Source organism: Cebus imitator, unplaced genomic scaffold, assembly GCF_001604975.1.
Source record: "Cebus imitator isolate Cc_AM_T3 unplaced genomic scaffold, Cebus_imitator-1.0 Scaffold577, whole genome shotgun sequence".
Classification (NCBI taxonomy): domain Eukaryota; kingdom Metazoa; phylum Chordata; class Mammalia; order Primates; family Cebidae; genus Cebus; species Cebus imitator.
In genome coordinates, this window is record NW_016107892.1 from 256,015 (window position 1) to 281,713 (window position 25,699).

Genomic DNA, 25,699 nt, shown 5'->3' on the forward strand with positions numbered 1-25,699 from the left:
TTCCTTGCCAGGACCCTGGGCAAGGAGTTTCGCCTCCCTGGGCCTGTGAAAGGGAGCTAATGATGTCTACACATGCCTCATAGGCATGTTTAAAGAGAAAGGATAAAGCCCCTACCCAGATCTCAGCCCCTTGTAATGACCTGTCTGTCATTAAAAGTTTGTTTGGGAAACTTGGCCTGTCACTGTGGTGAACTCCCCCACCCAGGAGCCAGGCTCTTCCTAGTCCTGTGAGCCATCTTGATGTCCTTCAGTAATGCTTTAGAGTCTTTTATAGGTTTTATTAATTCCCGATGAATACTCTCAGTGTTTTGTAATTTTGTTGTGATTTTGAATGACTTCCCTCCTGGTTCTTCCTTCCCTAACACTGACATGTCTACAGGTGACACTGAGGCCTGTGGTTAAGAGCACAGGCTGTGGGTTCAGGAAGTCTAGGAGTCCACCCTGGGCTCTGGCACTTAGTGGTTGGCAACCTAGCCTCTCTAAGCTTCAGGTTCCTTATTTGTAAACAGAAAATAATAATGAAAGGCTACTCCCAAGTTTGTTATAAGGATGAAATGAGATCATGAATGTCAGATGCTCAGCTCAGGACCCGGCACATGTAAACCCACGATAAGCAGTAGCTCCTATGATGGGGGAGGTCGTTTCTGTGAAGGGCCTGGAGATGCACATTGAGTTCGGGGCGACAGGCTCCGCCTCTGCTCCGAGTCCTCTCTGGCTCCGCTTTAGCAGCAAAAGCCGGGACAGAAGCTGCCCTCTGTTTTCCTGCCTATCTCTAGAGGCCGGAGGACCTCAGAGGTGTTCAAGGGACTTGAGTTGCATTTTGAGGTCACAGAAATGCAGACGAGGACACAGGGGGCCGCAGGACTGGCCTCCTGTGCATTTTTCTCCCCTCCTGTCCTCCCTTCTCCAGCCTTCCCAGCACTTCTGGGCTGGGGCCGCCCAGAGCAGGAGTGAGGCTGCATTCAGCACAAGCCTCACTCATCAGAGCCCCATTGTCAGCGACTTCATAATGCCACTTCCCCAACTTGTAGGCGGAAGGGCTCTAGCTGGCTGCGCTGGGTTCAGGGAGAGAAGTGGTGTCCTCAGTAGAGGACCTGCATCGGGGCCTCCACAGCCACAGCTCTCACTCAGAAGCAAAACCTTTGAGATCCAGAAGGCATGTCCTGCTGGGCCCAGTCATCAGCATGAACTGTTTTCTTTGCAGCTGGGCCTACAGAGAGAGTGTCCCCAGAGTCTTCCCAGCATCTTGGAGCCGGGGTGTCCTTAACACTTTGGAGAAGAGGGTCTCAACCCAGGAGGAACTCCCCTCTTCCCCCTCCCTTAGCTTCAGAGTAACAGAAACATTGCTGCTGGGAGTTTGTGGCTCATGTGACTGGTGTAGATGCAGAGAAAAGAAATGCCAACCACCTTTCCAGAAAATTTGGAAAATAGGATTCCAAGGACATTTTTCATGGCAGTGGTAGCGTTTCTAGTTCGGAAACTCACTCACTGCGTGAGGAACATGGACCAGCTGTCACACCCACTGTGGCACTGCCATGACTCAGGAGGAAAGGGAGTGATTTAAGGGCACTTGAAAAGCATCTGTACATTGCTTAAGGTACATACACCATGGGTACAGCAATGTACTCAGTCCAAGGTAGCCCGGTACCTCCCCAACCCAGTGGTACCTGGGTTGAGGACAGGTACCAGAAGTGCCTGACCCATGGGATAGAACCCCAAGGGCTGTCCCAGCCTCTGCTGAGTTCTGAGGGGAGAGGATTAGGGCTCCTTCAGGGGCTCTTCTCTTTGGTGGCAGATGCCCTATTCAGCCCTCCTTGGACGCAGGCCTCTCAGCCCCTCACCAGCAGGGTAGGTGCTGGGAAGCAGTCCCTGTTGTGCCCTAGACTGTATTTTAAGGTGTGATTTGCTTTGGTATGGGAGGAAAGGGAAATTTCATTTGTTTTCATGGTGCCCGTCCTAGGAGAAATGGATCAGAAAAACTCCGGAGGTTCTCAGATCTGAAAGGAGAGCGCTCACTGGGGCCAGGCCGACTCGCCAGAAAGAGAAGCAAATCTTGGGGCTCGCCTAGGTGCCCAGAGGAGCAGCCCAGCTTGGGCTGGCAGTGCCACGCCTGCCTGCAGCCCCAGCCCAGAGCAGAGCAATGCTGAGGGGAGGCTGCCTGGCTTCCTGCCTGAAGGCAGGAGCAGCCCTGTGTGTCACCCCATCGTGCCTCTTCCGTTCCCCAGCCTCATGCCACCCGGTCCACAAAAGTCCTCCCCTACCTTATCCTTCCCAAGCAGTCCTTGTCACCATGGTCTGGTGTGTCAGCCAACTGGGTCCCAGGGCTCATCTGCCTGCTTTAAAAGAATTTAATTCTTGACAATGGGGGCTTTGGCCTGGGGTCCCACCTAGGGGAAGCCCCAAACCCCAGAGCTGTGCTGTGAGGAATCGGGGGGCAGGCAGAGTGCCCTAGGTTCCAAGGTGGCTGAGGCTGCTCTCTTCCATCCACCAGAGGGAGGGCCTGCTACTGCCATCCCTCAGCGTCCACCCCAAAATGGGGCTTCCACTGAAGTAGAGGCCCCTTCATTTTAGGGCAGCTTAGAGAGCCAATGACGGTCCCTCCACCACCCCCACTGCAGCTCTCTTCAGGAACCACGGTGGGTTGTGTGTCAACCCCTCACATCAGTGGGAGGAGATGCGAGGAAGAGAGGATACAGGCTGAAGTCTGCGGGCTTTGTACCCTGTTTTGAGCGCGTTGCATCTGTGTCTTAATGAATCCACAAGGCGGTCCAGGAGTGATCTGTTACCCCCAGGTGTGAGGAGGATCACTTGCCCAAGGTCACACTGCCAGCAGCCAGAATTGGCAGTCAAATCTGACTCCAGAGCATCCCACACAAGGAGTTGCCTCACTGCAGAGCAGGGACCCAGCCCAGGGTGGAGGCACTGCCTTATCCAGGCCCTCCGCTGACCCAATGGGGTTTTGTCCTTGACTGACCTTCAGTTCTAGATGCACCTTCTCCCTCTGCACATTTGGCTTTGACCTCATTCCCCTGCCCCTTCCCAGGCCCCATAGCTGTCCCTGGCTGCTCACTGACATGGGGGCCCCCAGCTCCCCTCCAGGGCTCAGTTCAAAAGCCCTCTCCATCTTCCACCTGGCTGGTCTTCTCCCACAAGGGCTGAGGCCAGTGGCCAGGCCTGCTGCAGGGCAGTGTGAAAGCCACCTGGGTGTAGATCAGGAGGGCCGGCCTCTGCCCCCTCACTGCCCACCTCTCCACAGGACCAGGCAGGTCATACAACACCACCTCACTTCAGTTTTCTTCCCAGAGTGCTGGGGTTGGACTGAATGGTCTGAGGTCCCTTCCAGCCCTGAATCTGTGTGGTCCTGACTCTGCTCCCTGGAATACTAATGCTGACCGCTTAGAAGCGGACATTCTTCCGTAAGAACGGGACTTGTTTTTCCTCCTATTTGTGCCTCAGTGTTCACTTCCCTCCAATTTTCATTCCATCCACTCTCCAAAACAAAAACACCCCTCCACCCCCACCTCAATTCTGTGGCTGTCTTTAAACTCAGATCACGCACTAAGGTACAACTGCAGCCCAGAGAACAGGGGTACCGTGTTGGTGCCCAGAGAGCTTGACTCCTCCTGCCAAGAGCCCAGCCTGCAGGGGAAGAGGTGCTGGGCGGGCGCTGATGGCCCGGGGACCCTCTTCCTAAGGCATCCTCCTGGGGCCTTGCCGAGGGCAGGGGACACTGCCCTCTATCACCTCTCCCCATGGCTGTCCCTGCACCTTTTTCTGGGGGCTTCTGAGAGCAAGTGAGAAGGAGCCATGAGCCAGGGAGAAGAGCCACCATCAGCCAGAGAAACATCTAGACTCCAGTCACGGTCCTGGGTCTTCTTCCTCAGGGACAGCCCCGCAGCAGAGGTGCCAGCAGCCACCACTGGGGATTCAGGGAGGACTGTGGTCTTCTCAAAGGAGGCTTGACAGCAAATCGTTGCTAGGGAAGCGAGGAGAATGGCAAGATAGCAGTCCCAGAACTGTATCCACCAAGAAGTCCTCTGCCCACCCTTCATTCTTCCAGATTTTCCCACCTTGTGGTTTCAGTGCCCACAGCAGCCACCCCAGAGCACACCCCAGTAACTACGGACAGCCTCACCACCTCCCTCCAGAGAAGACAGGGCTCTGTGCCAGGAGGGTTTGAGTATTCACCTCCACATTCCTTGCCCTGGGCAGATGGACCAGTGAGGACCCAGAGCTGGGCACAGTAACTGCTGTGAGTGGATTGGGGGCTGGGAGGGTACCGCCTGGCTCCTGGTGAAGGCAGAGGTTGGACTGAGAACCGTGGGAGAAAGGTAGGCTGCTCTCCCAGAGGCTGTGCCTCTGGCAGTAGAAGGAACCCTGCCAAGGGGAGCCAGTGTAGCTGGCCTTTCCCTGAGGCAGGGTTGGGCCCTCTCGCTCACTCTTCCTGGAGCCAAGCTGTAGGGCGAGTTGCCTGCAGGGCTGAGCGCACTATCCGGCCCCATCTCAAGCCACACAGCAGAGCCATTGAAACCAGGGCTGTCACCAGAATTCCCTGGAGCTTCTAAAATCCAGCTGCTTGGGCCCTATTCCCGGCCTTCCTCAATTGTCCCTCAAGCAGAGCCTGGGTGCCCAGGGGCTGGTGTTTTTCACATGCTCCCTGGTGGGTTTGGTGCACATCACTCATTGGGAGCACAGATGCGGACCAGCATGAGCTCTTGCTTGGAGACTGCAGGCCATATGCCCCCAGCTCTCAGCTCTGGGGCCCTCTCTACGCAGCCCTAGGTGTGGCAGCCAAGCCAGGGCCCCTGTTTTTCACCCCACTTAGCATTCCTGGTGTCCTCAGAAGTCAAAATTTCATCCAAGTCGTTTGTTGGTTTTTCCTCCTCTGGAAATGGCCAAGGCTGACTTGGCCAGATTTCCCAGGCACCTCCCTGTTAGCAAGTCACAAGGCCCGCAGACTGGGCAGGAGCTTGAGTGAGCCTGGGTGAGCCCAGGCGAGCCCAGAGATACAGAGGACTGGGCCTGTCCCCCCACTGCTAACAAGACCTAGCATTTCACACTGGCCTGCTCTGTTCCAGACTCTGTGCTTGGCCCCAGTGAGTGATCTTAGTTTATCTTCACAATTAGACAACCTTCATGGGTAGGTCCCATTGTTTTTCCCATTTCCCCTAAGAGGAAACGGGGGAAGTTAAATAACTTGGGCCAGATCTCACTTAGGTGCTCCATGAAGCCTAGTTTATCTGTCCATCTGTCTGTCTGTCTGTCACACACACACCCCCTCCTCCTGCACATCAAGGCTACGCCGGGTTCCGTCTATGTCTTTATGTCTCCGATCCCTCTCCATGATGGCCCATTAGGTGGGAGCTCTGTGAGGATGGTCCATCCAGCCCACAGTAAATGCTCAGAAACATCTATCTGAGAAAGTGAACAAATAAGAGGTTGGCTGGAAGAGGAGCTCATCTCCTTGGGCGTACCCCACATCTAGGGCCCGCCCCGCTTCACTGGGCCCTTCCACAGCAGATTGGAAGCTAGGCCTATGGGGTAGAGCCTGCATCTTAGCTCAGGGGCTGTGCGTGGCTTGCAAGTAAACCAGAATGAAGCAGGGCCCTGGAGGGAGGCAGGAGCCCTCTCCTGGCTGCCATGGCCCCTGGGCTCATCACCTGGTAACAGAGCCATGGCAGGTATGTGGCACCACTCATGCTGCCTTCAGTGCAGCAGGCACCGCCCCATCCCTGCCCAGCTCAAGGGGAGAATTTATAACCCTGAGAACGTACGCTCTGGGTCAGGGCCCAGGATGATGCAAGTGAGCAATGGCTGGAATCAGCTGGAAGGAGGGGGAGACCTTGGGGGATGGGAGAGAAGGCAGAGGTCAGGGATCTGGTCTCCACCGTGTCTTATCCGAGGCTGGCCTTCCTTTTCTCCTTTACCCTAAGAGGAATGGCCGCTAGAGTATCCTCAGCTGCCAGAGCCACACAGTGCTGTCACTATTCATCAGTGGAAGTTAGGCACAGCCGCTGGCATATGTGGCACAGGGCTGGGCACTGAAGGAAAGGTGGCAAAATGTTTAAACAGAGAATGCCGTCCTCATCCCCAAGGGCTTGTGTTCAAAGTCACACAACACTAAGATTTATGATTTTTTTTTTTAGGTTTTTTTTTTTGCTTTACCAAGACAAACCATTTTCTATCAGGGTGGTTTTCTCAGTGGGAAATAAAATAGGTCTAGGCCTAAGTAGTGCAGGTTTCCCGCCAGCAGATCTAAGTGTTCTTCTTTTAGGCAACACTCTCCTTCCTTGTTGCAGAAGGCAGGGCTGCTGTGAGCCCATGCAGACTGGGGCATTTCTCAGAAGGCCACCCCTTTCCCAGGCCAGGGCCCGAGCCCGATTGCTGCCTTCTGCAGCTCGCGGTTACTTTCCGTCCAGGGCGGAGGCCTCTGGTCCTGGTGTCAGCTGGTGCCAGTGCCTTCTTCCATGCTCTCAGCAATGGGAGCCTTGCTGTCCTTCCCTTGGCTCCCCCAAGGAACTCTTCCTGGGCACAGCAGCCCGGCTTCCTAGGGTGAGCTCTCTGGCTGATGGAGCCATTCCATACATGGTCAGGGACCAAAGAGGCCTGGCTGCACCCCTCACAAAGGAAGGGGCCAGGCTCCTGCGTGGAAGGAAGCAGAAGACCCCGAGGTTTTCCATCCATGCCTGCCCTCAGGGCCTGTGCACTTAACACCAGCTCCGCTTCACAAGAAGGAGCAGCTGGACCTGACCCCGATCTCAGGCAAGGCCCTGCAACCTGGCAGTTCCGGGCAGAGGCATCAGATAGCCTTTGACAGTGGCCTGCACTGGGAAGACCTCAACCTCCAAGGCCTTTAGCCTGAATTCGCCTCTCCCTGCCAGTACCAAGCGTGTCCCTTGGAAACATTCTTGCAGCTTCTTCCTGGCCAGGCCTGGAGAGGGCCCAGCTTGGGGATTTCCTGTCAACACAAGAAGGGTTCCCTCTTCAGGAGCTGAGTCAGTTGACTTCTAGGACCTCATCAGCGGCCCAGTGGCCTGTGTGAACCTTTGACAAAGTCTCTTAAGGATAAGTGGGTAGAGTGAAGTAGGTGGCCTCTCCTTCCATCCCCCTTGGCAGAAGCTGCTCAGAGCCATCTGTCTTCCATTTCCTGTCCAACGCTGCAGGTCAGCAAGTATTTCTTTAGTTTAGGCTGAGTGCCTCGTCCTGGGACTTTATGTTCAGGAATCTTGGTAGGAGGTGAGAAGGGACCTTCCGGCCTAGACACTTGACGTGCAAAGCTGGTGTCTAGTACCCAGTTGTTCCCAGGATGTAAAGAAGCATCCGCAGCACCCTGGGGAGTGTGGGAGCAGGGAGCCTCCCGTGCTGAGGTCTCTTAGGACTGGTCTGGGACCAAGTGTTGGGACAGTGAGTGCCTGGGTGGACCAGTCAGAGAAGAGGGGAACAGCCACCATCCCAGAGAGACTAGGCTTTCCCGCTGGAATGCAGTGGGGCCACAGCCTGTGATGGCCCCACCCAGACACTGACCCTCCTCCCATGTTGAAATATGCCCTTTGCTGGTGTAAAATCACCTCCATGGAAGGCAAGGAGCCCTCTCCCCTCACCCTGAGGCCTCCTGAGAGCTGCTCTGTGAGATTCTGCCCACATCCAGGTGCCAACCACCCTGACCCTTTCACTCCACTGATGGCCAGCTCACTCCACGCCGAAACCAGGGGCCAGCTGATGGGCCTTCCCCACCCCCGCCTGTCGCCATGGTAACGGCAGGCACTCCTGCTCCTGCAGAATATTGCTTTCTTGTAACCTCCCTCCCTCCCTCTCTTTCCTCCCGTCTTTCTTTCACACAAAAAGAAAGCACAAGTGTTTTATATTCATTTTGCAAAAAAGCTGTGTAGCGCATACTAATTGGCGTGGCTTCCTCCTGCTTTCTTTGGGCCTTTTCTCATCCTCAGAGACGGGACTGCCGGCTCCAGCCAGCCTGCTCACTGGAAGGAGGACTAGGTCTGTTTTCCTAGAGGCTGATGCAGGAGTGGCCTGGCAGTGTGTCTTCAGCTCTTGAGAGGGACACACAGACAGCCAGGCCACTGAGATCACCTTATCCTCGTCGACAGGTTTCTGCCCACACACCAAGGGTTGCAGGGTATCCAGGTAGCCAGAGCACCAAAACCCTGGCCCAGCACAGGGGCTGAAAGCCAGGTGCAACTGAAGGGCAGCTCCCCTTGGTCTCTGTTGCTGGGTCCCAGGGCCCTCCTCTCACCAGCGCCTCTCTTCCCACCCCAGGCAGAGGCAGAGTCCTGACCAAGGTCCCCATCAAGATTGTTGCTCCAGAGCCTCAAGGTCACCCCCTAGTCTTAGTCAGGTTTGCTGGCAGCTGGGAGCAATCAGCAGCTAGACTGGATGGGCACAGAAGCCGGGTGTCAGCCGTCTCCCGACACCCCAGGCCGCACGTCAAGCTGTTCCTTGCCCTCCATCTGGGTGGCGCCTTCTCCTCACGTCTAGGAGGCTAAAGGAAGATGGGGATGCTGTTCCCGGGTCCTGCTTTATTTAAGGACTGGAGGGCTGCTGTGTGTTTGTGCGCACAGGGACACTCAGTGTCGTCCCAGGCAGGGCTGTGGGCTTTTTGCCAGCCTCTGGGGACCGTGATACATAAGCACAAGAGGAGTGGCTGGGATTACTGAAGGAACCTGTAGACAACATTTCCGGCTTTAATTGTGCAATTGAAGTGTAATTTGCATTCATTTGCCATTTGGTGTTAAACTTTCTAAAATAAGAGAATTGAAAATGTAAAATACGCAGCTTTGCTGGCTGCGCTCTGCAGCGGGGCGGGAGGCAGTGGTACCGAGGTGGGCTAAACACGTTCTCTGCAGGGGTGAAAGCAGGGTGGGAAGCCCTTGGTGTGGGCACCCGGTGCTCAGTCACTAAACCCAGGCCAGGGAACAGCTCAGCTGTGGACCAGAAATCTTGGAATGAAGTGGTGAGCCAGCCTTTCTTGTGTGCCTGCTTTTTGTGCTTTGCACATCAAGTGTCTCTCATAACCATCACAACAGCCTGGCAAGGTCATATCTCCATTTGCACATATGGGGAAACTGAGGCTCCCGTCCTCTGCAAAACGAAGTTCAGACTTACTTGTGTGCATCATGAGCTCTTTTTCATTTTGTTTTTGTTTTCAAGACGGAGCCTTACTCTCTCGCCCAGGCTGGAGTGAAGTGATGCGATCTCAGCTCACTACAACCTCTGCTGAAGCGATTCTACTGCCTCAGCCTCCTGAGTAGCTGAGATTACAGGCGCCCCACCACCATGCCCAACCAACTTTTGTATTTTTAGTAGAGAGGGGGTTTCGCCATGTTAGCCAGGCTGGTCTCGAACTCCTGACATCAAGTGGTCCACCTGCCTCGGCCTCCCAAAGTGCTGGGATTACAGACGTGAGCCACCACACATGGCTTTATCATGAGCTCTTGAAGGTCTGGCCCTGCCTACCACTTTGGCCTGATTTCTGGCTGTACCGCCACCTCTGGCCCCATTCCCCACTCAAGCTAGCCCCAGAGCCTAGTTTCCTGGCATGTGCCACGCGGTTCTGTGTCCATGAATGGCTTATGCTAGGTAAGAGAATGCTTTGAGTGCCGTCCTCTCCCTTCTTGTTCCCTTGGCCAGCTCTGCTCAACTACTTCCAGAGCCTCTGGGCTCCTCTCAGGCATTGTCTCTGGGTCCGTGGCACCTGCCCTGTATTATCAGTAAATGCTCACCGTCTGTCTCCTCCAGGAGCCTGTGACCTCACTGAAAGCAGAGCCTCGCCTGCCCAGCCTTGTGTGTCTTACAGCCAGCAAAGGAGCAGCCCACAGCAGCTGCTCAGTAGCTGTCCGGAGAGGGAGCATTGTGTTTAGTTAATCGGTTGAGGGTCAGGATTGGATGTCAGGCCTGTCTGACCACAGAGCCCTGTGTAGTGTTACCAGCAGGCTCGGGTGTGGGGAACAGAGCTGGGTTTGAGGTGGACTCACCGTTACCTTGAGCAGGTGACTCTCCAAATCTCAGATCCCTTGTGCGTATTGTGTGAGGTGAGACTGGTGACAAGTGAGGGCACTCATTGTGGCCGGGAGCGAGGACAGCCTGCTCCTCTTGCCTCCTCGTCCTTTGCAGCCTGGTGCTGGAGCCACTTGAGGGGTGGAGGCGAGCTTGCATAGGCCAGGCCTCTCGCATGTCGGTGGCTCTTCCCAGCCCTCTTTCCAACAGGGATATAGGCACCTGCCAGATACCCAGCGTCAATCAGTTTGTCCCCATGGCTCCGGGATCTTACGAGTGCCAGCCTGGCCCCAGCCGCCCCACTGGCTCACACTTTTCTCCCCACTTTCCTCCCTTGCTGCACGTGGCCACTAGTGTTGGCTGCCCAGAGGCGTGTGCCTCTGTCCCCCTATACAGACAGACCTGGCTGGGATGGGCAGCATGGGTGCAGGGGGCGAAGTGATGTAAAGAGACATCGCCTCACTGTGCTCCTTATCTCTCCTGGATCAGGCAAGAGATCACAGGGAGTGGGTGAGAGCCCTCCACCTTGGGCTGCGGGCAGAGCAAGAGCAGATGGGTTAGGAATTAGGTTGCTGATTTGTGGTTTTGCCCCCCTCTTTTTTTTGTATGATTCTCAGACCATAAAATTCATAAAACCACTCTATTGTATACTTTAAAAGTACGCAATAAAGTAACTTTTAGTATTTTCACAAGATTATACAACTATCACTACTAATTCCAGAACATTTTCATGACCCCAGAAAGAAGCCCTTGTACGCACCCTGCACCCATTAGGAGTCACTCCCTGTGCCTCCCTCCCACAGCCCCTGGCGACTACAAACCCACCCTCTGTCTCTGTGGATTTGCCTGTTAATGGAGTCGTCATACAGGGTGTGGTCTTTGTGGCTGGCCTCTTTCCCTCAGCAGGTGTTTTCAGGGTTCATTCACGAGTAGCAGGTACCAGTACTTCATTTCTTTTTATTACCAAATAATATTCCCTGGTGTGGCCATGCCACGTTCCATTTCTTCGTGTCTCCACTGCAGTGCCTTTGGGTGGTTTCCATTCTCTGGCTATTAGGAATAATGCCGCTGCGAACGTTTATATATAAGTCTGATGGGCACAGATGTTTGCAGTTCTCTTGGTAACCACCTAGGAGTGGGTGTCTACCTGTGGCAGCTCTCTGGGTAACTGTCTGAGAAGCTGTTGGCTTGATTCTTGCCTGTTTAATTTTGGGTGAGTCATTTCCCCACCGCCCCCCGACTTCATTTCCTGGTCTTGAGCCCCCTCCCTGGCCGTGCTTGGACATTCGAGCAAGTATTGGGGTGTGTGGCCTATGTACATCATGCTATGGCAGGACGAATCGGGCAGGACCGCAGCATCACTCACTGCTGTGCTGCTTCTCCATCCTTCTCTCCGCCCTGTGCGTCTTTCTTCTGTGGCTGAAGCAAAGAATCCCTGGAGGTTCTGTCCTCAGTGTAAGCAGAGGCCTCAGCCCTCCCTGCTTCTAGGCTGAGACCCACCAGGGCTCCCCAGCTCCTGGCCTGGGTGAAGAGGCAGCCCCTGCTCCTGCCATATGACTAGGCTGTGTGGCAGCCACGTTTCTCAGCCACGTGGATCATCAGCTCTCCATTCTGTGCACCAGGCCTTGGGCAGGGCTGGCTGTGACTCACCTGTACAGCCCCAGAACCCAGAGCAGCCATTGGCACAGAGCAGGGGCCCACAGACATCCCAGTCTCTGTGAGTGGGAGAGCCACGAGGGGAAGAACAGAATTGGACAGTGGGAGGCGGGTCTGTGTGAGTGCGTCTGTGTGAGTGAGTGCCAGCTCCTGCCTGGGTGAGGCCAGGCTGCGGCTGGCCCGGAGGTTGCGTGCCAACATGTGACACTGTTTGAAGGCTGAGGGGCGGGAATGGGTGAGCAAGCACAGGGGTTCCCAGCGGGTGTGCCAGGGCTGGCCTAGAGGAACCAGGAGAAGAAGTGACAATTGGGCAGTGTGGGAGAGGCACTGCACTGTGTTTGCTATGACAAGAGTGGCTTTCAAGGGGACAGGCCTTATCTTTTTTGTTTTTGAGATATAATTTGCCTTTTTGAAGTATAGAATTCACTGGCTTTTCGTGTATTTACAAGGTTTTTGCAACCATCTCCCCCATCTAATTCCAGAACATTTTAATCCCCCAGTGGGAACCCTATAGTGCTAGCTTTATCTTGTATTCCCCTATTCCACCCATCTGGCTGGTCTTGGCCCACGTGGCCCTGCCCATCAGACCCTGTCCCACTTCCTGGTCCAGGGCTGAAGCCCCTGGTTGCCATCGTTATTCTTGGCCTGGGCTCAGAGTAGCCCAGGAAGAGGTGCAGGCAGCCGCCGATTCACCTGATGTTTGCTGAGCATCTGCTGGGTGCAGGGACAGTCCTGGAGATATACCTTTTTGGGTGGACAGGCACAGTCCCTCTCCAGAGCCAGAGAGGAGTGAGGGGCAGAAAGAGCAGGCAACTACCCACAGTATGAGGAGTTCAGCCCCTGAAGCAGGTACACACACACACAGAGTGAAGCCCCTCCCAGCAGGGCAGGGCCCCAGCCTCTCTCCCCACTGCCCATTGCAGCAGAGTGCCAGCTCATGGTGCCAAGCAAAAATGCGTGCCTTGCGAGAAAAGGCTTCTAAGGATACAGGGACTATAGAGCAGCCCTGGGGACATTGTGACACAGCGCTGACCTGCACTCACATTTGGCACTGGCCCCACGCCCCACCCTGCCTCTGTCTCAGAAGAACTCAGCAGATAGATGGTCAGGCTGGGTGGGGCCTCACCCCACCCAAACCTGTGCAAGGACACTTCAGAGCCACTGAGGACCACCCGACATGTCTGGACATTAGGAAGTCCTTTATCTTGGAGCCCAGAGTAGCATGCCAAATGTGGAGGGCCCTGTAGGGTCTGCAGTGGGCTCGTGTTACCTCTGCAGAAGAAGCTGCTCTGTGGCCCAAGGGTGGGTGGGGCCTGGAGGGCATTTTGGGAGCTTTGTGCATCCTGGAGGCCTTGAAATGCACACTGTGCAGAGAACACCTTGCTTCCTGAGTCCCGGGACTCCTGGGGAGCCTCAGAGTCCAGGTCAGGGGGCCTGAGAGGAGAGGGATTTGGGGGAAGCTGACTTGGCATCTTCGGATTCCAGTTTCCTTCCTCCAGAGGCCCCGTTCACTGTGGTCTATGTTCCCTTCAATCCATGTCCTTTGTGTCACCTTTCTGAGCATGCGCAGCTATGGCCTTAATGGCTGTCCCCAGCCTGCTGTCACCTGCAGACCCCTCCCAGCCGGTGGGTGGGCCACCAACCACACCTCTGCCCAGGTCAGCACAGCTCACGCGGAGAGCTCATCCCTCCCGCCCCGCTTCTCTCCCCAGGTGATCCTGAAGGACCTGGAGGTGCTGGCAGAAATTGCTTCCTCCCCCGCAGGCCAGACAGATGATCCAGGCCCCCTTGATGGCCCTGACCTCCGGACCAGCCACTCAGAGCTCCAGGTGCCCACCCCCAGCAGAGCCGGCCTACTGAACACCTCCGGTAAGTCTTCTCCTGCAGGTTCCGACCTCAGGGGCTTTAGAAGTCCAGGTCTCGGGCTGGACCACGGTAGTCCTTTAGGCTATTGCTCAGGATCTCTGGAGCTCTGCCAGGATGTGAGGGGTCTTTGGGTTGCTGCTGGCGATCTACCACCTCAAGATGCCCCAGAGGCAGGCAGCCCTCATCCTCCAGCAGCCTCCAGAGACCCTCACAGGCCTTTTTCCGCATCTCCCTGCACCTTCGATGCCTTTGAGCCATTGGCTAAACATAAAACCATCGGAGTCGGCTGCTCATCTCTCTGCCTTGGCCCCGTCTCTCCAGTCTAGAATCAGGGGCTTTGGTCTTGGGGTCTTATAGGTGGCCATTTCCTTCCTCGCTGAGAAGCTAAAAATAGCGCTCCATGTGGCAGGCAGCCCAGGCAGGAGACAGTATCATTCACACAGGCTGTTTCCAGTCAGAGAGGTAACTTGGAAATAAAGATGGCCATAGCGTTCCCAGTCCTCGCCTCCAAGTCCCTTCTAGACAGCAGGCCGGCTCTTCTCCCTGGGCCCCGGGAGATGACACTTCCCTCTGGCGATGCAGTCCTGGAAAATGCCTGGAGACACGAGTTGGTAGAAAAGCTCCCAGTGAATCTCAAGTGTCTGCCTGGGGTTCTCTGTCCATTGTGCCCCTCTGGACATCCATGCCCGGGGTCCTAGTTGTCCCATGCTTTGATGCAGCCTCAAGTCATAGAGGTTTATGGGTCTTGCAGCCATAGCCTCCCCCCACAGCCCCGAGAGCACCTCCTTGGCCTCAGTGAGAGGCGCCCCAGCCCTGTTCGGCCCTGAGACCAGGCCCAGTGCCTGGCAAGAGGTGGCCAGCCCCAGGACATGCCAGGTCAAGTCACAGAAGGCCCATGTGGGGCCTTGCCCAGGAACCCAGTTCTAGGCAGTCACTGGCTGTGGTCAGGGAAGCAGTTCTCACATCCTGACCCTGGGACCTCTGCTGGGGCACCCACCCTCCATCCCCTGAGAGCGAGTCCATTCTCCATCCTGTGTCCCCAAGTCAGCACATGGGAGCCAACCTTACGTCCTTGGAACAGACGGCAGGAATGCCAGAGGTGCAGTGTGGGGGCCCAGTGAAGGCGGTAGGAAAGGAAGAGAGAAAGGGAGAGTTCTTCCTTAGGAAGGGAGGGTGGGGTGGGGAGGAGCAGCGATAAGCCACCAGAAGATGGGCAGCAGCCAGGAGGAGGCATCCTGCAGGGAGGAGGCCCGAGCAGAGGAGCCCTGAGGGTGCGCCCTTGACTTTCCCTCCCCAGGAACCATGCGCCACTGCCTCTTCCCTCCTCCTCAAAGTGGCAGCAGCAGAGAATTTGAAGGCAGCACAGCCTTGCAATGGAGCCAGGGCACCCAGGCCTCCCAGGCCCTCTGTGACCTGTCCTCCCTATGTTTTTTCTCTTCCTCTGGGGCACAGAGAAGTTGATGACTGTGATGTGGGCTCCTGCTTGTGGAATGAGGACCAGGAATAGGATGGGCTGGGGGAGTAGGATGCATGTACCATGAAGGCCTTTGCACTGCTTGGGAACCAGGGTTGGGGCACTGTAGGGCGGGGCACTCTCAACCCCAGCTCCTGGCCATGCCAAGATGGGCGGGCCTTGAACAAGGCCAAGGCAGTAGAGACTCTTGCCCCAGCTCACCGAGGCTGTCAGATTAGCTCACATCAGCCAGGGACTCACTTGGAATTCATAGAAAAACAGCAAAGCATGCCAGATGGGAAGAAACTCCATCCTGGATAGAACACCAAGGAAATGCCTGCAGCCAGTCACACTTCTTGCTTCAAGAATCCACACCCAGGGAGCAGTGGGAGATGCAGGGGGAGAATCCACACTCTGTCAGCCAGGAGCTCTTAACCTGAGACTCACGTGTGGGCCTGGAGGCTCCAAGCAGATCCACATGTGTTCACACGCGCGTGTCCACAGCTGGCATCAGATTGCACAAATGGGGCCAGGATTTTAAAAGGTCAGCTCAAACCAGTAAGAGAATAACTGGGGAAGCCAGAGTGTGCCCTTCCCCTCTCCCACCTCTGCAGCCCCAGGAGGGCACGCACCAGGCACTGAGGACGCATAGGGTGGTGCTGAGGTCAGAAGGCACACAGGAAGTGCACCCTCATCCCTCTGCAAGCTGCTCCTTCCCAGACTGCTTCTCAGGCATGTGAGGGGCTCTTTCTGTCTGTTTCCATCTGGCCAGACACAGGGACAAGGCTTTGAAGCCAGATCCTCTTCCTGTTTGGATTCTGCCTGCCTCTGGCTCTCCAGGGCACAGCCCTGAGCACTTGGAGAACTTGCAAGCGGCACTGCTGTGTCCCTGTAGGGTAGATCGTCCCAAAGGCACAAAGGGACTGTCTGGAAAGCCTCAGAGGCAGGGAGCCTAGCAAAGATGAAGTCGGTGCTATCTGTAGGGAACCAAATGGTGCGGATCACACGCAACTGTGGAGAAGCAAGCCCATCACATGCCTGGGTAGCTGCTGCGTTGGCCTAAATGCACCGCAGCAGTGGTTCCCAGGGCCCCCTGAGGCAGAGTCGCTCACATGGGATTTTCCTCTCGCCTGGCCTAGCATAAACATCTCTCCCTCTGGCGCAGAGTGGCTAAGGCAAAGGCTTCTCCCACCACGCCTCCTTCATTCCTGACCCGCACAGAGCCCTAGGATTGGGGGGAGAGCCACCTGGGGCCAAACAGGATGGGGAGCAGCCTGGGCGGGAAGCTCTGAGGGAAGCTAGTGGAGGAACACCACACTTTCCTGCCTCCCACCCCTGGGGTCTCCTATGTCTCTTCCTTTTGTATTTCCTGTGCCCTGTCTCCACTGAGGGGAGTCTGCAGGGGTCCTGCTGGCTCTGGGGACAGGGATGTCAAACAGGCCTGTGGGCCCATCATACCCTAAGCCTGTGCAGAAAGCTTCGCAGGACAGAGGCAGGCTCTAGGGTCAGCCCTTTGTAGAGACATGCCTATCCTCCCTGGGCCTGGATATCTCTGCTGCCAGAGAGGGTGCAGCCAGGCCTGGGGAGACCCAGGCAGCCCTCAGATCCTCGGCCATGTACAACAATGTGTCAGTCTGGGGCCAAAGGTCACCCCACGACTGTGCCCCAAAAACCCAGTCTTCCCTGACTTTCCCTCCCTGCCACCGGGCCCATTCCTGGTAAGATAAAAACTGTTCATGTCGTAGGCACATTGGCTCACTCCTGTAATCCCAGCACTTTGGGAGGCTGAGGCAGGTGGATCACCTGAGGTCAGAAGTTCGAGATCAGCCTGGCCAACATGGTGAAACCCCGTCTTTACTGAAAATACAAAATTTAGCTGGGCATGGTGGTACGTGCCTGTAATCCCAGCTGCTCGGGAGACTGAGACAGGAGAATCACTCGAACCCAGGAAGGCAGAGGTTGCAGTGAGCTGAGATGGTGCCACTGCATCCATCCTGGGCAACAGAGCAAGGCTCCATCTCAAAAAACATAAAACAAAAAAACTGTTCATGTCAGTATACCTTTCAGGGCTCAGTGATCCAAGGTGTTTTTACCCCTGGCTCTAAATCAAAAAATGAAATGTTCATCTTCGGTTTCCTTCCTTGTAGCCCAGGACATTGTATTGTAGCCAAATGTCAGCAATATCTTCATGTCACGAGACAGAAGATAGCCAGAAAGCCATTTTCCCCAGTAATCATGTTAACAATCATCATGGCCGAGGTCACATTAGGACCTGCCCTGCTCTGAGTACTCACACGTGCTGGCTCCCTGGGTGAGCCCCTGGGCTCCTTGCAGCAGCTCTGAAAGGCCAGCTCTGTGTCACTCCCCTCTTGTTTGGGCCGGGAGCATGGCCCAAGAGCCCACACTCTTCACCCCACTCTGGAGAATCCCACCTGCACCTGGCAGCACTGGATGCTTCCATGGCTGGAGGAGAAGGGCAGAGGGGCCAGGCTATGGCCACAGCCTGGACAGTGATGAGGGCATGTGTCCTCTCTTCACAGTGACTTCAGAGACCCCTTCCCAGCCTCAGGCCATGGCAGTGCCTCATCTCTTGTCTTTTGCTGCCCCCTACCACTTCCTCCAGCCACACCAGTCCCTTCCTCCCATTCCTCCCACTCACCCCTCCCAGCCTCAGGAGGCAGCATTAGGGAGCCCGGGCCTTGCAGTTGGAGGAATCTGGGTTCACAGCCCTGCTCTGCCCACCTATCCTGTGACCTCGAACCTGGCTTCTGCCTCACTGCCACCTCCTCCCTCTCTAAACCGCGTGCTGGGGGACTTGGGGGCTCTGTGAGCTCCCACATAGCAGGGGCTAAACTAAATGCTCCCTGCACTTGAAGGGAGCATTTGCTTGTGTCCGGGTTATTACAGGACACAGTCTGCCCCAGTCTGCCTGGGTGGGTGGCGGAGTTCACATCTGCCCCCTCCTGGCTGTGACCTCTTACTTAGACTTCCCACTGAAAGTGCAGGCGGGGGCTCCTCAGCATTGCCCAGTGCTGGGTGATTTGTGTGATCAGCTCAGTTTGAATAGCATCATCGCTGGCCACACAGGCCAAGTTTACTCAACCTAGAATCCCTGGCACCAGGTGCCCAGTAACGGTCAGTACCAATTTTTGAGAGTTCATTAAAATAATGGAAGGCAGGGGTACCGATCACCCTGCTACCAACAGTGAACCTGAGGCCCCCAGCACTGCTGCCCAGAACAGCATCCTCTGATACCTGTGCTGCCAGGCCCTCATCACCAGTTGGAAAGCCAGCCCCAGCAGTCCACCTTCCGCCCCTGGGAGCCTTCTTCCTCACCCTCTCCTCCAGGCCCTTGGCCCCAGCCCTCACCCTGCAGCAACAGCTCTTTCCCAGTGGCAGGCTGCTGTGACCTCTCCACTGCCGCGTCAGCTGGAAGTCCCCTCTGGTCCCTGCTGTGTCCCATCAGCTTCTCTCTCGCTCTGACCTGAGCAGCTGCAGTCTCCTGGCTATGGGTGCTGCCTCCAGCGCTCCCGTCCTGCCGACCTAGGCCGGCCCACAGATGAGAAAGTGATCACCACTTGGGTGAGGTCCCAAGATGGTGTGCTATTGTGGCAGCTTTTGTCCACGTAGCTGTGCACCACCTCCAGTTCTGCACACTCCACACCCCCAAGACCCTGCTCACCTCCCTGTCTCCCGGCCACTTGATTTTTGGGAGAAGCTACCCCTTTCCCACCCTGTCCTCTTGGTTCTATACCAGCCTCTCCATCACCCATCCCTTCCGTGGACCACTTCCTGTGCCGCGCATGACATGATGCTCTTTAGCCCTGCCTGGTTCACAGGAGAGGAGCCGGCCTCTGAGAAGCAGCGCTGCAGTCTGCTGCCCTGTCAGTCAGTGACAGGGCCTGGATATGGTGTGGTCCCTTGAACTCTGGGTGCTCTGGGAAGCCTCTGGCCCTTCTCTTGTATCCTCCAGGCAGCCAATCTTGAGCCCACAACAGGCCGTCCAGGGACAGGGACCCTGACCCAGCAGGGATGGAGGCCGGAGTGGAGCAGGGACCCTGCCAGGCCTGAACTGGGTGGCTGACATTTTCACATCTGGTTCTGTTGAGCTGTAACTCGCATTATGTACTGAAGCCAGGGCTATTTTTATCCCAACATGTGAGGTTCCTTCACGTCATAACCACAAAACTCAATCCAAAACATCCCGGGGCAGGTTGTTTGTGAGACGTTCTGTGGATTCTCATGTCGCCACATCAGGTTTCACTTAGTAACATCTGCAGGGGTGGCTCCCCGGCCGCCCACCCCGCCGGCCTGGGTTTCTGTGTGAAGTGCATCTCTGTGCCATGGCCAGCCACCGGTCACGTGTACTTCCTGCCTGGGCCTGGCAGGCTCCCTGCTTGCCCTAACCAGAAACGCAAGGCACGGCGGCCTTCAGCTGAGGGGCGGCGCTCTCCTTAGTGCCTCCTGCCTTCTGCAGGATTGGGGAATGGAAATCCCACTCTCTTAGGCACCCCTCTCCTCCACCCCCCACTGGAGCAGCTGCCCACCATCTCCAGGGAGCTGTGCCTCAGTGGCATCCCTGAGTAAAACCACTGATGTCTTCGGAGTACAGTGTTGGAGGACATGCCCTGAGCTGCTCGGCGAGCCCCTGTCCTCATGCGTCTGTAGCACCCAGCCCAGGACCCCGATTACAAGAGCAGATGAGCCAGAGCCAGAGGTGGGTGGAAAAGCAGGCAGCAGAGAAGCGGAAATCAGCGCACTTGAGGGGCCCATTTCTCCTATAGTCACGCTCCCAGGGTGTACTTGTTCCCTCTCCACCCGTCTCCTCCTCCCGAGCCTGCAGCCCAGCCTCAGAGAGCATTTCAAGCCAAAGGGCAGCTCAGGTCAGAAGAGTGGCTGGGCGTGAAGGGAGCACCTGAGGCTGGGAGAGAGCGAGCAGCCCCCACCCCATCCTGCTGAGCACTGAGGCCTTTCCCATCCCTGTCCAGCCCACCCTCCCTGCCCCGTCAAGTGTGGCTCCTCTCCCCGCCTCTGCTGCTGGGAGAAGACTGCCCTGTTAAAACCCGTGGTCTCAGTGCATCACCTCCCAAGGCCCCCAGCCCTGTCCTGCATGGAGGGGGCAGGGTCAGAAAAGTCTTTAAGCAGTGGGAGCACTGAGGGTTGAACTGCACTCAGCTGAGGATGTGAATCGCTTAGCTTGGCTTCTTGCAGCTGTGACACTGCCCTCCTTCTCCCCTCCACTAAGGTCCTCAGCTCCAGGGCCCAAGGGGCAGCCCTGGACATTGAGAATCCATTTTGGGTCCACGCTGGGGGCTGTGGCTAAGGAGACCAGAGCTGTGTCCACAGCAGCCCAGGCCTTCTCTGCCATTTTTGGCCAGACTGTCAGAGGAGTGGTGTGCTGATCTCTCTCCCTCCCCTGATATGTGGTATGGGAGTCACAGGCGGCCCCCACTTCTTCCTCAAAGCATCCTGACAGAGCACTGTGAATTTGCCGGAAATGAAATCTCCCCACTCAGACATTTCAGACCAGCCCCAGACATCCATTCTCAAACTCCAGATGAGAACAGCCTGTCCTGCACAGTGCTCTGAGCTATGGGACATTTGCTAATAAAAGGAGCCCCCATTTATTGAGTGCAGACTTTGTGGCAGCCTCCAGACCCAGCACATTACATGTTTTTGTCTCTTTTAATAGGGGCTCTTATTGCACTCACTTTGCAGATGAGGAAACAGGCTTAAACACCATGCTCAGTGCTTCCTACTGCCCCTGTGAGGCTGGAGCGGCCCCGCACCTCTCCCCAGTGGCTGCCCACAGCACCTAGCCCCTTAGGAGTGGAGATTCTGGAGCCCAGTGGCCCAGTTGAGAGGATTTCTTTGTGGTGACTTCCTTTCATGGGTCCCTTTGTTCTTGGGAATGCTTTGGAGCCTAAGTGGCCCCAGGCCTGGAACTGGGTTAGGCTGGGTGCACATATAGGAGGAGGGGACACAGGGAGCTTCGAAAAAAAGCACGTGGGAGAAGCTTGCAGTGAACTGGGCACCTCCAGTGTGGGCGGCGGCGTATAGCCAGTAGCCTCCAACCAGGCTACCAAGGCTCACCAAATTCATCGCCTGAGGGTGGGAACAGTGAGGCAGGGCTGTCTCAACAGCTGTTTCCGCAGCCATCTCTTTAGAGATCAGCCCCAGCTGGTCCTAAGGTAACTCAATCTGTAAGAATGTGACACTTGATTCTGCAAACAGCCCCTCTGGGCCAGGGAGCAGAGATTGTTTGCCATTCCAGAGTCACTCAGGACCTCCAGAGCCAGGCTGATTCAGGCAGGGACCCAGAACAATGCAGTCCAAACAAGAAGTGGAATGAGGCCTGGCCTTGAACTGGCCTTCTCACTCAGGGCTGTTTCGTGCGGCTCATGGGAGCTGTCTAGGAGATTCTTGGGATTGAGGATGCTACAGTTTGGAGGTGTGGCTCCAGATGAGGAATCCCTCATGGAGTGATTCATAGCAGGGAAAAACAGAACAGAAAAAAGCCTTTTCTAGACCCAGCCATCTCTCTGAAAGGACCATGACAGGATGTAAGGGAAGTCTGAGTTCAGCAAAAAAGACGGAACTCCTGGGAGGAGAGCCTTGCTGCTGCTTCCTGGCCACTGGCTTTGAATACAGTCTGTCTGTCCAGGTGCCTCCATGAGATTCACTTGGAATACTCTGGATGGTTCTGCACATTCTTTTTTTTTGCTTTGGGCTGATGCTTCTGGGAACATCTGATGCTTCTGGCCAAGTTCAGTTCCAAGAGCCTCCATATCTTCTGCTGGTGTTTAGCCATTTCCTCCCTGGCCTAGGGGAAAAATGAAGGCTCCCACGCAACTTCCAGACCAGAAAGGGGCCAGCCAGGAAAATAATGGCCCTGGATGCCTCTGCCAGCCATTCTGCTTCTCCCCATGTCCTCCCTGGGTTTCCAGAGAGCTGCAGCCAAGTGCTCTCTCCATAGCTCTTGACAGCATCATTTCCTGCCATCCTCAGCCTCAGCTTGACAGGACCTGTGTTTCTATCTTTATGCCTTCTTCTGCCTTTCTGCCTAGCAAGGCACAGCTTCCTAATCTGTGAGCCCCAAACATGTCCAAACATTAGTGCCCAAGAGGCAGGCAGTCTGGCAGAGCTGCAAAGAATATGGGCTCTGAAGACCAGCTGCCTGGGTCAGCAACTCTTACCACTTGCCAGCTCTGTGACTTTGGATAATCCTCACCCAAATTCACAGCTCCTATGTCTATATAATGGGAATAGTAATGGTGCATATTTTTGAAGTGTTTTTTGTTTTTTGGGGTTTTTTGGGGGTGTTAAATACTATATGTGAAGGGTTTAGGCAGGCCAAGCTCATAGTAGGTGTTCAACAGATAGTTGCTACGAATTGGCTATTAAGATGTCGTGTTATACTGGAACAATTGGATATCCATATACAAAATGCTTAGACCCCTTCCTCACACCATATACAAAAAGTAACTCAAAATGGACCAGAGACCTAAAATATATCAGTAAATCTTTATGACCTTAGATTAGGTAATAATTCCGTAGCTATGACACCAAAGGCACAAGCAACCAAAGAAAAAATAGACACATTAGCCTTAGTCAGAATTAAAAATGTTGTGCTTCGATTTTTTTTTAATTTAGGTTTTGGGGTACATGTGAAGAACATGCAGGATTGTTGCATAGGTACATACATGGCAATGTGGTTTGCTGCCTTCCTCCCCATCACCTATATCTAGCATTTCTCCCCATGTTATTCCTTCCCAATTCCCCACCCCCTGTTGTCCCTCCCCTAGTTCCCCCTGACAGACCTCAGTGTGTGATGCTCCCCTCCCTGTGTTCATGTGTTCTCATTGTTCAACACCAACCTATGAGTGAGAATATGCGGTGGTTCATTTTCTGTTCTTGTGTCAGTTTGCTGAGAATGATGGTTTCCAGGTTCACCCATGTCCCTACAAAGGACATGAATTCATCGTTTTTTATGGTTGCATAGTATTCCATGGTGTATATGTGCCACATTTTCCCTGTCCAGTCTGTCATCAATGGGCATTTGGGTTGGTTCCAAGTCTTTGTTATTGTAAACAGTGCTGCAGTGAACATTCGTGTGTGTGTGTCCTTATAATAGAATGATTTACAATCCTTTGGATATATACCCAATAACGGGATTGCTGGGTCAAATGGAATTTCTATTTCTGGGTCCTTGAGGAATCTCCACACTGACTTCCGCAATGGTTGAACTAATTTACGCTCCCACCAACAGTGTAAAAGTGTTCCTATTTCTCCACATCCTGTCCAGCATCTGTTGTCTCCAGATTTTTTAATGATCGCCATTCTAACTGATATGAGATGGTATCTCAATGTAGTTTTGATTTGCATTTCTCTAATGACCAGTGATGATGAGCATTTTTTCATATGTTGTTGGCCTCATATATGTCTTCTTTTGTAAAGTGTCTGTTCGTATCTTTCACCCACTTTTGAATGGGTTTGTTTGTTTTCTTGTAAATCTGTTCTAGTTCTTTTTAGATTCTAGATATTAGCCCTTTGTCAGATGGGTAGATTGCAAAAATTTTTTCCCATTCTGTTGGTTGCCACTTCACTCTAATGATTGTTTCTTTTGCTGTGCAGAAGCTGTGGAGTTTAATTTGATCCCATTTGTCTATTTTTGGCTTTTGTTGCCAATGCTTTTGGTGTTTTAGTCATGAAGTTCTTACCTACGCCTATGTCCCGAATGGTTTTGCCTAGATTTTCTTCTAGGGTTTTTATGGTGTTAGGTCTTATGTTTAAGTCTTTAATCCATGTGGAGTTAATTTTAGTGTAAGGTGTCAGGAAGGGGTCCAGTTTCTGCTTTCTGCACATGGCTAGCCAGTTTTCCCAACACCATTTATCGAATAGGGAATCCTTTCCCTGTTGCCTTTTTTTGTCAGGTTTGTCAAAGATCAGATGGTTGTAGATGTGTGGTGTTGCCTCTGAGGCCTCTGTTCTGTTCCATTGGTCTATTTATCTGTTTTGGTACCAGTACCATCCTGTTTTGATTACTGTAGCCTTGTAGTATAGTTTGAAGTCAGGTAGTGTGATGCCTCCAGCTTTGTTCTTTTTGCGTAGAATTGACTTGGTCATGTGGGCTCTCTTTTGGTTCCATATGAAGTTTAAGGTGGTTTTTACCAGATCTGTGAAGAAGGTCATTGGTAGCTTGATGAGGATAATATTCAATCTATCGATTACTTCAGGCAGTATGGCCATTTTCATGATACCAAGTCTTCCTAACCATGAGCATGGGATGTTTCTCCATCTGTTTGTGTCCTCTCTTATTTCATTGAGCAATGCTTTGTAGTTCTCCTTGAAGAGGCCCTTTACATCCTTTGTAAGTTGTATTCCTAGGTATTTTATTCTCTTTGTAGCAATTGTGAATGGCAGTTCATTCTTGATTTGGCTCTCTTTAAGTCTGTTATTGGTATATAGGAATGCTTGTGATTTTTGCACATTGATTTTGTATCCTGAGACTTTGCAGAAGTTGCTTATCAGTTTCAGGAGATTTTGGGCTGAGACGATGGGGTCTTCTAAATATACAATCATGTCATCTGCAAATAGAGACAATTTGACTTCCTCCTTTCCTAATTGAATATCCTTTCTTTCTTTTTCTTGCCTGATTGCTCTGGCTAGAACTTCCAGTACTATATTGAATAGGAGTGGTGAAAGAGGGCATCCTTGTCTAGTGCCAGATTTCAAAGGGAATGCTTCCAGTTTTTGCCCATTCAGTATGATATTGGCTCTTTGTTTGTCATAAATAGCTTTTATTATTTTGAGATACATTCCGTTGATACCTAGGTTATTGAGGGTTTTTTGCATAAAGGGCTGTTGAATTTTGTCAGAAGCCTTCTCTGCATCTATTGAGATAATCATGCGGTTTTTGTCTTTGATTCTGTTTATGTGGTAAATTACGTTTATAGACTTGTGTATGTTGAACCAGCCTTGCATCCCCGGATGAAGCCTACTTGATCGTGATGGATAAGCTTTTTGATGTGCTGTTGTAATCGGTTTGCCAGTATTTTATTGAAGATTTTTGCATCTGTGTTCTTCATGAATATTGGCCTCAAGTTTTCTTTTCTTGTTGAGTCTCTGCCGGGGTTTGGTATCAGGATGACGTTGGTCTCATAAAATGATTTGGGAAGGATTCCCTCTTTTTGGATTGTTTGGGATAGTTTCAGAAGGCACTTCTTCTGAAACTATTCAAAGTGGTACCAGCTCCACTTTGTATGTGATAGAATTCGGCTGTGAACCCATCTGGCCCTGGGCTTTTTTTGATTGGTAGACTATTAATTGCTGCCCCAACTTCAGCCCGTGTTATTGTTCTATTCAGGGTTTTGACTTCTTCCTGGTTTAGGTTTGGGAGGATGCAAGTGTCCAGGAATTTATCCATTTCTTCCAGGTTTACTTGTTTATGTGCATAGAGTTGTTTGTAGTAATCTCTGATGGTGGTTTGTGTTTCTGTGGAATCTGTGGTGATATCCCCTTTATCGTTTTTTATTGCATCTATTTGATTCTTCTCTCTTTTCTTTTTTATTAATCTGGCTAGTGGTCTATTTTGTTGGTCTTTTTGAAAAAACCAGCTCCTGGATTTATTGATTTTTTTGAAGAGTTTTTTATGTCTCTGTCTCCTTCAGTTCTGCTCTAATCTTAGTTATTTCTTGTCTTCTGCTAGGTTTT

The 25,699-nt window shown here is 53.6% G+C and overlaps 1 protein-coding gene and 1 long non-coding RNA gene across 4 annotated transcripts in view; one reads left to right on the top strand and one right to left on the bottom strand.

Annotated features, from left to right (window-relative positions):
* The window catches only part of LOC119469127, a 22,569-nt gene extending 13,370 nt beyond the window's left edge, over positions 1 to 9,199 (bottom strand). For both annotated transcript variants that reach the window (XR_005197944.1, XR_005197943.1), the window contains exons 1-2: positions 3,247 to 9,199; positions 2,262 to 2,336 (exon numbers count right to left, since the gene is read on the bottom strand). This is a non-coding gene — a long non-coding RNA (uncharacterized LOC119469127). The remainder of the gene's footprint in view (positions 1 to 2,261; positions 2,337 to 3,246) is intronic.
* Positions 1 to 25,699, top strand: part of VAC14 (VAC14 component of PIKFYVE complex) — a 123,975-nt gene that overhangs the window by 49,594 nt on the left and 48,682 nt on the right. For both annotated transcript variants that reach the window (XM_017516261.2, XM_037734150.1), the window contains one exon: positions 13,380 to 13,536. In XM_017516261.2, coding sequence (XP_017371750.1) covers positions 13,380 to 13,536 — 157 coding nt within the window. The remainder of the gene's footprint in view (positions 1 to 13,379; positions 13,537 to 25,699) is intronic.